Raw genomic sequence first — 15,539 nt, forward strand, 5'->3', positions numbered from 1 at the left:
GTAGTCAGGACAAGCTCACATCCAGGTCCTTTGACATACTTCAAATAAACACACCATCCATCACCTAGTTTAGATGGTCCGCTAGCTTGGTGCAGGCAGGATAAGGGTTGCAAAACTTTCCCAAAATGCCCAGGTTTTCCAGAAATCCTGGTTGGAGGCTTCTTGGAATCAGGAGAGAATAAGCAGGAGGGGAATCCTCTAACTGGGAATTTTCCAGCCGAGGCAGGACCAGGGTTATGGGTTCAAGTCCTGTTTCTTAAATGAACCACATTCTGTACACTGAGTATATACCAAACATTATGAACACCTTCCTAATATTGACTAGCACCCCCCTCCTTTTGCCCTCAGAACAGCCTCAGTTCATCAGGGCATGGACTCTACAAGTGTTCCACAGGAATTCTGGCCCATGTTGACTCCAATGCTTCCCACAGTTGTGTCAAGTTGGCTGGATGTCCTTTGGATGGTGGACCATTCTTGATACACACAGGAGACTGTTGAGCGTGAAAAACAGCAGCATTGCAGTTCTTGACACAAACTGGTGCGACTGGCACCTTTTACCCGTGTGGGCTCCCGAATGGGCTCCCGAGTGGGCTCCCGAATTGGCTCCCGAGTGGGCTCCCGAATGGGCTCCCGAATGGGCTCCCGAGTGGGCTCCGGAATGGGCTCCCGAGTGGGCTCCCGAGTGGGCTCCCGAATGGGCTCCCGAGTGGGCTCCCGAGTGGGCTCCCGAGTGGGCTCCCGAGTAGCGCAGGGGTCTAAGGCACTGCATCTCAGTGCTAAAGGCATCACTACATACACCCTGGTTTGAATCCAGACTGTATCACAACCAGTCGTGATTGGAAGTCCCATAGGGCGGCACACAATTGGCCCAGCGTTGGCCGGGTTTGGCCGGTGTAGGCCGTCATTGTAAATAAGAATTTGTTCTTAACTGACACTTAAATCTTTTGTCTTGCCCATTCACTCTGATTGGCACACATACACAATCCATGTCTCAATTGTCTCAAGGCTAAGAAATCCTTCTTTAACCTGCCTCCTTCCCTTCATCTACACTGAAATAAGGGATCATAGCTTTCACCTGGATTCACCTTGTCAGTCTATGTCATGGAAAGAGCAGGTGTTCTTAATGTTTTGTATACTCAGTATATATTAAGTACTGTTTTTCAGACTTGATATCGTCATTGAAAATATAAAGGACTTACCAGGATAAATAAAGGTTTAAATAAATGAAACATAAATATATATATTTTAGGTGCTTGGTGATTACAACAGGAACAACAGAAGCATCAAGGAGGTGAAGAAATTCATTGAGGAGATCCAGTCGATCTCCAGCGATCCTGTGGGCGATCACTTCTTCAACGTGTCGGATGAGTTTGCCTTGCTGAACATCGTAGACGCCCTGGGCAGCAGGATCTTTGCCTTGGAGGGTAGGATGACTCCCTCATTAATCACGTTCTATGTTTGAACTCGGTGATAAAAATGGCAGTGTTTATTCTCACCTACTCACTATAACACATCATCATTCAATAAGCACCGTCAATACTACTGACCCAAAAAGCCAAGGCATTTCTAGGTTAGGGCGACAGTACTTGAAGCCTCAGGAAGGCAGTAGCAATGCTAACCTCTACACTAGATTTCCTCCTCTCTACAGGCCTAAATACTGGTGAAATTGATCCGAGAAATTGACCAGATTCATATCATCTCTACATGGTCTTTAATACCCATTGTGATAACAAGACCATGTAATAATGTAATAACCGATCAATGTGAATGTCCTTTCCACAGCAACATCAGGTAACTACACCTCGTCTTTTGAGATGGAGATGTCCCAGGCTGGATTTAGTGCCCACACCTCTAAAGTAAGTCTTCTTCTATCTCTGCATTAATTTCCTGTCTTACTAACTAACTCATACTAACCCTAACTGTAATCCAGGATTGTTTCAGTGCCCGCACCTCTTCTCCTGTTTCCACCCCTGCTCTCCACTGTCCTACACTGTTAAAAGAAAAAGGGGTTTAAAATATGCAACTCTTCTTTCCCAAAAACCAAAACACCCGGAGGCAATAGTTGCAAGAATTTATTTCAAAAATATATATTTCAAAATATTTTATTTTATAGTGTATTAACTCCTACTTGTCAACTGGGCTAAAGGGTGCAGCATATTACCATGGGGATCAATTTATAGGAGATCACATGTTTGTGAATGTGTGACTGCCCACTAAACCCCCCCAGTCAGATACAGTACAGAACGATGGTGTGTGTTGTGTTATCTGTCATTCACCATCTCATCTATCCCTGTTTCACTGTGATCCAACAAATGTTCTGGAGACGTAAGGACCCTCTTTTCTCTCTCAGCCTAGAGAGACCTGTGCTGTGCTATGGGGGAAAAGAGGGAAGAACTAAAAATAGATGTATTTTCAGTGAGAGGATGTCCAAACTGTGGGTGCATTCATGTGAGCAAACATGCTCTCCTCCAGTCCTCCTAAGTCAGCGTCGCTCTCTCGCTCTCTTTTTTTCTCCCTCTGGCTCTATCTCCCTCTGTCTCCCCGTCTCTTTCTCTCTCGCTCTCTCTCTCTCTCTCTCTCCCTCTCTTCCTCCCTGTCTCTGTCTCTCTCTCCCCCTCCTCCTACGTCACCTAGTATAAACACCGTCACTCCCAGCTGAAGCTGTATCAGGGCCGTTGCCCTTTCCTCCCCTGCATTCTCCTCCCATGCCTCATATCACTTACGCAATGTTTATAAACCCAGACATACAGAGCCAGCAGCATACAACCCTGCATCCCACTGCTGGCTTTCCTCTGAAGCTAAGCAGGGTTGGTCCCTGGATGGGAGACCAGATTCTGCAGGAAGTTGTTTTGGAGGGCCAGTAGGAGGCAGTCTTTCCTCTGGTCTAAAAAAATATCCCAATTCCCCAGGGCAGTGATTGGGGATGGTGCCCTGTGTAGGGTGCTGTCTTTCAGATGGGATGTTAAGCGGGTGTCCTGAATCTCTGTGGTCACTAAAGATCCCGTGGCACTTATCGTAAGCCCTGTGTCCAACCCCAGTCTCACTCATACTCGAAGAACTTCTCCCTCTTGTGAAATACTTTACCCTGTCTTCCTGTATCTACCAAAACAGTCTTCTTGACACGGTGCGTTGTGACTCTGGTCCCATTTAGCTCTACTCCACTGAGACTTTTCCACTTCCTGTGGGATCTCTTCATGTTTCCTGTGCTGTAGCATAGCTGTCCCATAGAGTTGGATAGAGGCCCTCAATGGCGCTGCCAATGCTGTCACAGAAGACGCCATTACAAACACAGGAGATGAGCTGCCTTGTATCTCTATGCGCTTGTCATTCTGTTGCCTGTCTAATAAGGACCACAATGGAAATAAGTTGTCTTATCTGACTTTATTGAGTTTGTATCTGACTTTATTGTTGTACTCACATGTGTGGCTACTCAGTATGTATTTTACATTTGTTAAATAAAGTCATTCATTAATTCATTCATTAATTCTCTCTTTCGTAGGAGGGTGTGATGCTGGGTGCTGTGGGGGCGTATGAGTGGAACGGGACAGTAGTGATGCATACCAACCAGGGTACCGTGGTTCCTCTAAACGCAGACTTCCAAGACCCCCTGGATGAGAGGAAGGAGAGCCTGGCGGGGTACGTGGGTAAGTACATATCAGTCCAGTTCGGACATGCGCACACACACACAGCCTGGCAGGGTACGTGGGTGAGTCCAGACCTGGCACTGGAAACTGGACAGTGGTCCAATGACAACCTGTACTGGCACTGGAAACTGGACAGTGGTCCAATGACAACCTGTACTGGCACTGGAAACTGGACAGTGGTCCAATGACAACCTGTACTGGCACTGGAAACTGGACAGTGGTCCAATGACAGCCTGTACTGGCACTGGAAACTGGACAGTGGTCCAATGACAGCCTGTACTGGCACTGGAAACTGGACAGTGGTCCAATGACAGCCTGTACTGGCACTGGAAACTGGACAGTGGTCCAATGATAACCTGTACTGGCACTGGAAACTGGACAGTGGTCCAATGACAACCTGTACTGGCACTGGAAACTGGACAGTGGTCCAATGACAGCCTGTACTGACACTGGAAACTGGACAGTGGTCCAATGACAACCTGTACTGGCACTGGAAACTGGACAGTGGTCCAATGACAGCCTGTACTGGCACTGGAAACTGGACAGTGGTCCAAGTCCTTAGTGCCTCCCAGCTCCTGTATAAACAGCACAGGTCCAGCACCATTACTCTGAAATAGACAGAAACATGGACTGCATCCCATATGGCATCCTGTTCCATTTATATTGCTCTACTTTTGACCAGAGCACTATGGGCCCTGGTCAAGTGTAGTGCACTATATAGGGAAAAGGGTGGCTTTTGGGATGCTGACATGCTTATACTCTAACTGAAATAACAGACACACAGGGTTAACAGTAGCACACCTCACCCACTCATACTTTTTGAATTGAATTGAATTTATTTTGGGTAACAAACCGATACAACAAAATGTACAATGTGGACCCAGAGGACATCAATTAAAAGTATTAATTAAAACGCTTGTTTCCAAAGTGGTCCTCGATGGTTAAAACAATAACACATATAATGATTAAAAGGCAAGACAAAATTTAAAATAAATACATTCATTTATATTGACATCCTAAAAAGTGGCACTATTCACTGCACTGGTCTAAACTTAAAAATCAACCATATTAATTTCACATTTCGACCTTAAAATGCAATCTATTAATTGCACATCATACCTGTCATTCAGATAAATACACTTGACCAACAGTAGGGGGCACGAGGGGCAGTGGGCCACAGTGAAGACGCTGTGAGGGATTCAAGAATAATGTTATTTAATAAAAGTGTCATCGAGAACAATCTGTGTGGTTGTTCGTTTCAGACAAACTCAAACACTGGCAGAGTTACAGCAGATCATTAAAAACTCTCTTCGGTACAGTGCTCAGAGAATGAATCACACACACACACACACACACACACACACACTCCTCTCTGTTCTTCAATGTTTTACTGCTTCCTCGAGACCTTGGGACTATAAGGTTCTAGCTGACATTATTGGCAAAAATGTGTTGGTCACCTATAATTGATCTTGAGATGCTTCTTCATGTCTGTGAAGTTAGATTATTTTAAAGTACATTTTAAGGTCAAATTATTTTTACTAGAAAGTTCTGTCTGCATAAACCCATTTGAACTTGGTGCTATAAGTTTTTTTTATCTGCAATCCAATCACAAGCCTGAACAAATACAGACGGACCAATCAGAACATGTCTTTGCCATCTCCCTGTTGTCACATCGTTGTTCAGTGATAACAGTAATTTGTCTGATGATCATCATGCATTTATTTATGTATTCGATGATGTGTTCTGACTCTATCGTGGTAAAATAGTGTTTTTCTATAATTTCTGTATTCAAATAGCTACAGTTTTCTTGAAAACAGACATGTCAAATTCAGAAGTGTCAATTAGAACCATATGGCTCAACCCAGATTGACATTTCAGAGCCATAAGGATCTATCTGCGATTACACCCCCCGAAAAAAACTGATTTGCAAATGTCTCAGGATTTTGATACTCTGCACTTTAGGTGAGGACCTTAAATGGGTTAAGAAAGAAGAATTCACTACAAAACAGTTCTGAGATCTGGTATGTGAAAACATTTATGCTCAATATCTCAGAACTATGCTTTGCGCACATAGAACCTTATATTCCCAAGGTCACATCCTCTTAACAACGAGACTAAAGTGAACTAACGCCAGGAGGAAGACTTACTAAAATAACCCACTGATAGGGACATGCTCTGTCCTTAAGCTGCGATCATGAACTGCTCTAATATGTGTGTCTGCCCTCCCTGCAGGTTATGCCGTACAGGCAGCATCAACCCCTAATGGTGTATTATACATCACAGGAGCACCGCGGTACAACCACACAGGCAGAGTCATCGTGTACAAACTGGATGGGGGAGTCATCACAGTCACACAAGTACTGAAAGGAGACCAGGTGTGTTCAGTTGTCATTCATCAATCTTCCACCATCATCATAATACACATCTTTACATTATGTAGGTTGCTTTGCCAAACTCATGGGTTAGGGTTAGACACCGCAGTGTGGGAAGAGACTATACATTCTGTAACCAACGCGACACAAACTAGTTGAGGACATCATTCGTGTACATTAGGTAGAAATGCACTGAAATACTGCAATTAGGTCCCTGATGTCAAGGCATGAGCTCATACCGTGTTTCTACTTTAGTTTGAGATTCAGTAGAGGTTAAGATTATAGTGGGCTCCTGAGTGGCGCAGTGGTCTAAGGCACTGTATCTCAGTGCAATAGGTGTCACTATAGTCCCTGGTTCAAATCCAGGTTGTATCACATCTGGCTGTGATTTGGAGTCCCATAGATTGGTGCACAATTGGCCCAGTGTTGTCCAGGTTTGGCTGGGGTATGCAGTCATTGTAAATAAGAATTAAATTAACTTAACTGACTTGCCTAGTTATATTATAAACTGGGTTGTTCAAGCCCTGAATGCTGAGTGGCTTAAAGTTGTGGTATATGAGACAATATACCATGGCTAAGGGCTGTGCCCAGGCACTCTGGAAGAGAAGAGGCCAGAAGAGGACTGGCCACCACTCAGAGTGGCCACCACTGTCTGTCTCCTACTTTGACCTCTGTCTGTCTCCTGTAGATTGGCTCCTACTTTGACCTCTGTCTGTCTCCTGTAGATTGGCTCCTACTTTGGCAGCGTGCTCCAGACGGTGGATGTTGACCAGGACTCCTACACAGACATCCTGCTGGTGGGAGCTCCTATGTTCATGGGCCCAGAGAGGGAGGAACAGGGACAAGTGTACGTCTACAAACTCAATGAGGTGTGTGGTGTACTGTGTGTGTAGTTGACCTGATTCATCTATCAGTCAATCAATCAAATGTATTTATAAAGCCCTTCTTACATCAGCTGATGTCACAAAGTGCTGTACAGAAACCCAGCCTAAAACCCCAAACAGAAAGCAATGCAGGTGTAGAAGCACAGTGGCTAGGAAAAACTCCCTAGAAAGGCCAGAACCTAGGAAGTAACCTAGAGAGGAACCAGGCTGTGAGGGGTGGTAAGTCCTCTTCTGGCTGTGCCGGGTGGAGATTATAACAGAACATGGCCAAGATGTTCAAATGTTCATAGATGACCAGCAGGGTCAAATAATAATAATCACGGTGGTTGTAGAGGGTGCAACAGGTCAGCACCTCAGGAGTAAATGTCAGGTGGCTTTTCATAGTATCATTGAGAGTATCTCTACCACTCCTGCTGTCTCTAGAGAGTTGAAAACAGCAGGTCTGGGACAGGTAGTAAGTAATGTTCAAACGGCCATATAATTAATGTAACTATTTGACTTTATATTGTTGGCGCACTTTGGCGGGTATGTGTGTTATCATAGAAATACAATTCAAATCAAAGTTTATTGGTCTCATACATATATTTAGCAGATGTTATTGTGGGTGTAGTGAAATGCTTCTGTTCCAACAGTGCAGTATTATCTAACAATTCACAACAATACACACAAATAGAAAAGTAAAAGAAGTATTAAGAATTATATAAATATTAGGATGAGCAATGTCGGAGTGGCATTGAATACAGTATATACATATGAAATGAGTAAAACAGTATGTAAACATTAATAAAGTGACTAGTGTTCCATTAATAAAGTGACTAGTGTTCCATTGTTAAAGTGACCAGTGATTTCAAGTCTATGTATATAGGGCAGCAGCCTCTAAGGTGCAGGGTTACGTAACCGGGTGGTAGCTGGCTAGTGATGGCTTTTTAAAAGTCTGCAGTTGCCGTACCAGGCGGGGATACAGTGCAACAGGATGCTCTCAATTGTGCATTTGTAAAAGTTTGTGAGGGTTTTAGGGGCCAAGCTGAATTTCTTCAGCCTGCTGAATTATATCTCTGTGTGTTATAGTATGAAGGGACAGAGACACAGCAGTCTAAGGATGTGCACCAAACATCTATCTGTTACTCAACAGCTCTCTATTCCCCCGTCTCTCTCTGTCTCTCCATCTCCCCCCCTTCCTACCTAGAAGGGCCTATTTGAGCACCAGACCACACTGAAGCCAGACAACCAGACGTGTTGTACCTCGGCCCACTCCCACGGTTGCACCATCGTCAACACCAACGGCCCGTGTGGCGCCCGTTTTGGCACCGCCATCGCAGAGGTCAGTGACCTGGACCTGGATGGGAACCGGGACGTGGCCATCGGGGCGCCACTGGAGAACGACCACAAAGGGGCAGTCTATGTCTACCATGGAGCCAAGAAGACCATCAAGGAAAAATATGTGCAGGTAAAGAAAGACAAGACCATGTGTTCTCCGACTGTTCTACAGTAAGATTACAGTAAGTTACAGTAAAATTACAATATTACAGTATTAAGAGTATACAGTAAAAGTGAGAGTCGTTAATGTTAGCCTTCTGAAAGTATGTGTGTTCTGGTGTGGTTTCAGCGTATCCCAGGCCCTGGAGACGGGGTGAAGACTAAGTTCTTTGGCCAGTCGATTCACGGAGTCATGGATCTGAACGGAGACGGAATTATAGACATTACCATCGGAGGGCTGGGAGGGGCTTCTCTGTTCTGGTGAGTGTTTAGTGCCTCAGCGTTCAGTATCAAACACGCGCGTGAACCCACACACACACATTCACGCACACACACACTCCACTTGGACTATTAGTAATAGCAGTAACCTCAAATATCATCTCACAAATTATTATTATTATAACATTATCTCATCTATCAAAGACTGTCACTTTGGTTTATACAGCTGTGTCCCTTTCAGGATTTAAACCAGCAACACCTTCCTCTCCTTGTTCAAAACCCTGTTCCTCCTCTTCTCTCATGGAGCCTCTCCTGTCCTGTCCTCTCCTCTCTTTCTCTTCTCTTCTGGAGTTGAGCCAACATTTCATACCACAGGGACCCCAGCCAGGGATCCGCCCACTCAGTTTCAGCTGGAACAGGCCTTGCAGAGTCACTACTCTGCTTAACAGAACGTCACTGTAGATAGTTAGTCACCCCCTAATTCCAGAGCATCCATGACAGCTTGATACTGCAGCTGCAGCTGAAGTACATTCGGGAAGTATTCAGACCCAATACCCTTTTTCCCCATTTTGTTACGTTACAGCCTTATTCTAAAATTGATTACATAATTTTTTCCCTTCATCAATCTACACACAATACCCCATAATGACAAGGTGAAAACAGGTTTTTTGACATTTTTGGAAGGGTATTACATTTTTTATTTTAAAAGCCTTATAAGTATTCAGACCCTTTGCTATGAGACTCGAAATTGAGCTCAGGTGCATCCTGTTCCCAATGATCATATTTAAGATGTTTCTACAACTGGATTGGAGTCCACCTGTCCACCTGTGGTAAATTCAATTGATTAGACATGATTTGGTAAGGCACACACCAGTCTATATAAGGTCCCGCAGTTCACAGTGCATGTCAGAGCAAAAACCAAGCCATGAGGTCGAAGGAATTGTCCGTAGAGCTCAGAGACAGGATTGTGTCGGGGCACAGATCTGGGAAAGGGTACCAAAAAATGTCTGCAGCATTGAAGGTCCCCAAGAACACAGTGGCCTCCATCATTCTTAAATGGAAGAAGTTTGGAACCACCAAGACTCTTCCTAGAGCTGGGTACCCGGCCAAACTGAGCAATCGGGGGAGAAGGGTCTTGGTCAGGGAAGTGAAGTGAACAAGAACCCGATGGTCATGCTGACAGCTCCAGAGATCCTCTGTGGAGATGCGAGAACCTTCCAGAAGGACAACCATCTTTGCAGCATTCCACTAATCAGGCCTTTATGGTAGTGTGGCCAGACGGAAGCCACTCCTCAGTAAAAGGCACATGACAGCCGCTTGGACTTGCCAAAAGGCACCTAAAGGACTCTCAGACAATGAGAAACAAGATTCTCTGGTCTGATGAAACCAAGATTGAACTCTTTGGCCTGAATGCAAAGCGTCACGTCTGGAGGAAACCTGACACCATCCCTACGGTGAAGCATGGTGGTGGAAGCATGTTGTGGGGATGTTTTTCAGCGGCAGGGACTGGGAGACAAGTCAGGATTGAGGGAAAGATGAACGGAGCAAAGTACAGAGATATTCTTGATGAAAACTTGCTCCAGAGCGCTCAGGACCTCAGACTAGGGCGAAGGTTCACCTTCCAACAGGACAACGACCCTAAGCACACAGCCAAACCAATGCAGGAGTGGCTTCAGGACAAGTCTCTGAATAGGACTGAGTGGGATTGGAAATGATGAAGACAATTTCATTGATGGAAGCAACAATCTTTCCTCAATATTAAAGCTGATCCACCCCAACAGAAAAAAATTAAAAATAATAATTTTAAAAAGTATCTGAATGTCCTTGAGTGGCCCAGCCAGAGCCCGGACTTGAACCCTGTCGAACAACTCTGGAGAGACCTGAAAATACCTGAGCAATAACACTCCCCATCCAACCTGACAGACCTTGAGAGGATCTGCAGAGAAGAATGGGAGAAACTCCCCAAATACAGGTGTGCCAAGCTTCTAGCGTCATACCCAAGAAGACTCGAGGATGTAATCGCTGCCAAAGGTGCTTTGACAAAGTACTGAGTAAAGGGTCTGAATACTTTTGTAAATGTGATATTTCAGTTTTCAGTTATTTATGGGATATTTAATCCATTTTAGAATAAGGCTGTAACATAACAAAATATGGAAAAATTCTTGGGGTCTGAATACTTTCTGAATGCACTGTATAACTTGGCTATGGATCCTTTTGTAGAGCCATCATGGCCGGTGACATGGTTTATAGAGTGCTTGCACACATCTTTACATAATAAATGAATAATGTGCTTTTAATTCGATTTTTAGGTTTACTGTGTAAAGAACTATAGCTATACCGTTTTGGCTTCTCCTCTTTTTTTGTAGATTTAAATAAAAATGGAGTTTCATTCACAGTTCATTGATTATTGTAACAGTTTCATATGCCAGTTACAAGTTTCTGAATTTCTGTTGTTTGTCATCCAGGTCCAAGGATGTTGCTGAGCTTTATGCCAACATGACCTTTGACCCAAACAAGATCAACCTACAGCAGCCCTCTGAAGACTGTGTGCTGGGTGAGAGAGCCACCGTGTGTGTGAAGACCAGGGTCTGCTTTAGCTACAGTGTCAAGTCTGAGAAGGACCACCTTAACTTGGGCACAGGTGAGTCTGATAAACACACTTCCAGTATGTTTCAATGTTTACAGTGTAAACACTTCAATTAAGTGCACTGATTGTAACTGCCTCTGGATAAGAGCATCTACTAAAGGAGTAAAATATCAACTGTAAACCAGACAGTCTTTTCTCCAGGATTTCTGGAAAACCTGGGAATTATGGGAAAGTTACAGGATTTGGTATTTGTTGTGTTTCAGCCATTAAGTACAACCTGACTCTGGACTCTCTGAGGGCAAAGTCGAGGGCAGCGTTTGTCAACCCTGACGAGAAGAGTGAGAGGAAGGTCCAGGTCACCGCCAATATCATAGATGCTCTGTGTCTGGAGCATTCCTTTGCCATGAAGGCAAGTAAATCCTTCTTCAATCAGCCTGGTCAACATGGAGAGAGGAAGAGAGGAGGGTGAGATAGGGAGGGAGCGATAGAGGGGGAGGAGAGAGAGAGAAAACGGCCCCATAGAAAAACTCGGTCTCTTACATACTAGTAGAACACAGTTTAATGTGTTACCGTCTGCAGAGTTTGAACCAGAGAGGAGATATGGGTTTCAATTTTCATTATGATTGCATCAGAGAAAGTTTTTAGCCTGGCCCCAGATCGGTTTGTGATGTATAGACAACTCTTATGTTTGGCATGACAATGACCATAGGAGTTGTTGATAGGCAAGACAGCACAAAGCCTGGGACCAGGCTAAATGGCTATTAGTATCTCAGTAGACAGGCCAGTGAGTGTAGTGGATGGATGTACAGTAGGAAGCCAAGTTGCTCCGGTATTGATTCATGGTAGGAAAGCTCTTAACATGAAAGTAGAGATAGATCTCCTTCTCTTGATCAAAGGAAAAGCATCTCCAGTAAAACAACCACTTTTCCAAAAGGCCCATTACTGTAGATACAAGTATTCGGCTTAAAAGAAGCCTAGAAATCGATTCACATTACATTGATTGTTTTGTAGCAAATAGCAGTACAATATAAGGTTTTATTGTGGATGCCAGGTGAAAAGAACAGAGGTTTAATAAAACAGAAGACTTTGAATGTAATGGGAACCAGAACCAGAGAGAATGCCTCGACAATGGCTGGTTAACCATCCCCAGTACCTCTGAGAGAGAGAGAGAGAGAGAGAGAGGACTGGTTAACCACCCTCAGCACCTCTGAGAAAGGGAGAGAAAGAGAGAGGACTGTTAAACTACCCCCAGTACCTCTGAGGGGGGGAGGGGGTGTTGAAGAGAGGAGTTGGAAAGAGAAAGAGACAAAAAAAGAGGAGTGTAGAGAGAGAGGGGAGAGAGAGGGGGTGAAGAGAGGAGAGGATTTTGAAAGAGAAACAAAATAGAGGAGTAGAGAGAGAGAGAGAGCTGGTATACGGTTGGGGGGTGCAGTCACAATGCATTCCAGTAGAGATATCCCCTAGCGATCTGGTACACCATGTAGCCAGACAGATCACATGCTGTCCATCCCAACTGGAACAAAGATGCGTTCTGCTGTCTGATAGAGACACATAACTCACATTGTCCTCCCAGGAGGAGAACTAATTGACATGCAGCCCTCATAATCCAGAGGGACTACTGATAACAGTACGGGTTATACAGTTGAAGTCGGAAGTTTACATACACTTAGGTTGGAGTCATTAAAACTCGTTTTTCAACCACTCCACAAATTTCTTGTTAACAAACTGTAGTTTTGACAAGTCGGTTAGGACATCTACTTTGTGCATGACACAAGTAATTTTTCCAACAATTGTTTACAGACAGATTATTTCACTTATAACTCACTGTATCGCAAGTTTACATCCACTAAGTTGACTGTGCTTTTAAACAGCTTGGAAAATTCCAGAAAATGATGTTATGGCTTTAGAAGCTTCTGACAGGCTAATTGACATCATTTTAGTCAACTGGAGGTGTACCTGTGGATGTATTTCAAGGCCGACCTTCAAACTCAGTGCCTCTTTGCTTGACATCATGGGAAATCAAAAGAAATCAGACCTCCACAAGTCTGGTTCATCCTTGGGAGCAATTTCCAAACCCCTGAAGGTACCACGTTCATCTGTACAGACAATAGTACGTAAGTATAAACACCATGGCACCACGCAGCCGTCATACTGCTCAGGAAGGAGACGCGTTCTGTCTCCTAGAGATGAACGTACTTTGGTGCGAAAAGTGCAAATCAATCCCAGAACAACAGCAAAGGACCTTGTGAAGATGCTGGAGGAAACTGGTACAAAAGTATCTATATCCACAGTAAAACGAGTCCTACATGGACATAAACTGAAAGGCCGCTCAGCAAGGAAGAAGCTACTGTTCCAAAATCTTCATAGAAAAGCCAGACTATGGTTTGCGACTGCACATGGGGACAAAGATCGTACTTTTTGGAGAAATGTCCTCTGGTCTGATGAAACAAAAATAGAACTGTTTGGCCATAATGACCATCCTTATGTTTGGAAGCATGCAAGCCGAAGAACACCATCCCAACCGTGAAGCACGGGGGTGGCAGCATCATGTTGTGGGGGTGCTTTGCTGCAGGAGGGACTGGTGCACTTCACAAAATAGATGGCATCCTGAGGAAGGAACATTATGTGAATATATTGAAGCAATATCCCAAGACATCAGTCAGAAAGTTAAAGCTTGGTCGCAAATGGTTCTTCCCAATGGACAATGACCCCAAGCAAACTTCCAAAGTTGTGGTAAAATGGCTTAAGGACAACAAAGTCAAGGTATTGGAGTGGCCATCACAAAGCCCTGACCTCAATTCTATAGAAAATTTGTGAGCAGAACTGAAAAAGCGTGTGCGAGCAAGGAGGCCTACAAACCTGACTCAGTTACACCAGCTCTGTCAGGAGGAATGGGCCAAAATTCACCCAACTTACTGTGGGAAACTTGTGGAAGGCTACCCGAAACGTTTGACCCAAGTTAAACAATTTATAGGCAATGCTACCAAATACTAATTGAGTGTACGTAAACTTCTGACCCACTGGGAATGTGATGAAAGAAATAAAAGCTGAAATAAATCATTCTCTCTACTATTATTCTGACATTTCACATTCTTAAAATAAAGTGGTGATCCTAACTGACCTAAGACAGGGAATTTTTACTAGAATTAAATGTCAGGAATTGTGAAAAACTGAGTTTAAATGTATTTGGCTAATGTATATGTAAACTTCCGACTTCAACTGTACATGTGTATTGTTTTGTATTGTTGGATACTACTGCACTGTTGGAGCTAGGAACACAAACATTTCGCGACACCCGCAATAACATCTGCTAAATGTGTGTATGCGACCAATAACATTTGATTTTGATTTGATACAGCGAATTATATCTAAGGCATACAGAAGCCTACAGTACATAACAGTGGCGGTCAGTGCCATTTAACATGAGGGAGGTCAATTCTTTTTTCATGAGCATGGCCTTATTTCAATGACAACATATTGGATGACTGTCATTCATATTCCAGTCACCCAGTTCAATGTAACAGCGATAGGTTTAGGCTACTACATGATACTCAATTTTCCCTATACCCATCATGAGGTTGTTACAACCTAGCCCATGAATGAAAGTTTACGACGTAGGTGCACACAGGTTGAGAGACAAATTTGAGGTGACAGACAGTGACACATTCAATACCGCCTTGCACACTCTTACCCGCATCTAGCTGATGTAGGCTGTAAACATTAGTCCAACAGTTGCAAACAAGAGTTTCTATTGGACAAATTCAGGTATGTTTATCCACGCTTTGTTCCATTTGCTTCCGTTCAAGAAACGTTTTTCAACAGAATTGGCAGAATGAATACACCCCTGATCAAGCTAAAGTAACGTTATAGTCAGTATATCTAATAGAACTAACGTGTTAGTAAACCTGCTACAATCATGCAGTAACTTTAGTGTACAGTCAGAAAGCAGTTACACGGGTGGACCCTGGTGGCAATAAATTGGTAATACCAAAAGATTACCTTGACTTGGAAGAGTTCCAGTGTTGTGTTGGAAAGTCATAGCCAGCTAGCTAACATAGCATCCCCCTGTTTGAGCAGGGTGTTTCAGTAGGCTAAACTAGCTAGCTGCATTTGCTAGCTAAGTACTGTAAATGAAAGACGAAATCTCTCTCTATTTCTCATTTGCTTCGCCTTCATTTTGGAAGAAATTAATTTGTTCAAAAGTGTTTAACTATTGTCTTTCTCTCTCTTTGAGCCATCTACTCATTACATTTTATACACTGCAGTGCCAGCTAGCTTTATCTTATGCTTTCAGTACTAGATTAATTCTCTGATCCTTTGATTGGGTGGACAACATGTCAGTTCATGCTGCAAGAGC

The 15,539-nt window shown here is 43.8% G+C and overlaps 1 protein-coding gene across 4 annotated transcripts in view; it reads left to right on the forward strand.

Annotated features, from left to right (window-relative positions):
- The window catches only part of LOC115149385 (integrin alpha-1-like), an 83,114-nt gene that overhangs the window by 53,305 nt on the left and 14,270 nt on the right, over window positions 1-15,539 (forward strand). For 3 of the 4 annotated variants that reach the window (XR_003866857.1, XM_029692211.1, XM_029692209.1), the window contains exons 9-17: window positions 1,250-1,424; window positions 1,783-1,856; window positions 3,500-3,644; window positions 5,877-6,019; window positions 6,742-6,885; window positions 8,087-8,347; window positions 8,507-8,637; window positions 11,061-11,236; window positions 11,446-11,591. Coding sequence is in view for 3 of the 4 variants with exons in the window: in XM_029692211.1 (XP_029548071.1) it covers window positions 1,250-1,424; window positions 1,783-1,856; window positions 3,500-3,644; window positions 5,877-6,019; window positions 6,742-6,885; window positions 8,087-8,347; window positions 8,507-8,637; window positions 11,061-11,236; window positions 11,446-11,591 (1,395 nt within the window). In the remaining variant the exon portion in view is untranslated. The remainder of the gene's footprint in view (window positions 1-1,249; window positions 1,425-1,782; window positions 1,857-3,499; window positions 3,645-5,876; window positions 6,020-6,741; window positions 6,886-8,086; window positions 8,348-8,506; window positions 8,638-11,060; window positions 11,237-11,445; window positions 11,592-15,539) is intronic. The other variant, XM_029692210.1, reaches the window with a different exon arrangement.

This window comes from Salmo trutta, chromosome 15 (assembly GCF_901001165.1).
Source record: "Salmo trutta chromosome 15, fSalTru1.1, whole genome shotgun sequence".
Classification (NCBI taxonomy): Eukaryota; Metazoa; Chordata; class Actinopteri; order Salmoniformes; family Salmonidae; genus Salmo; species Salmo trutta.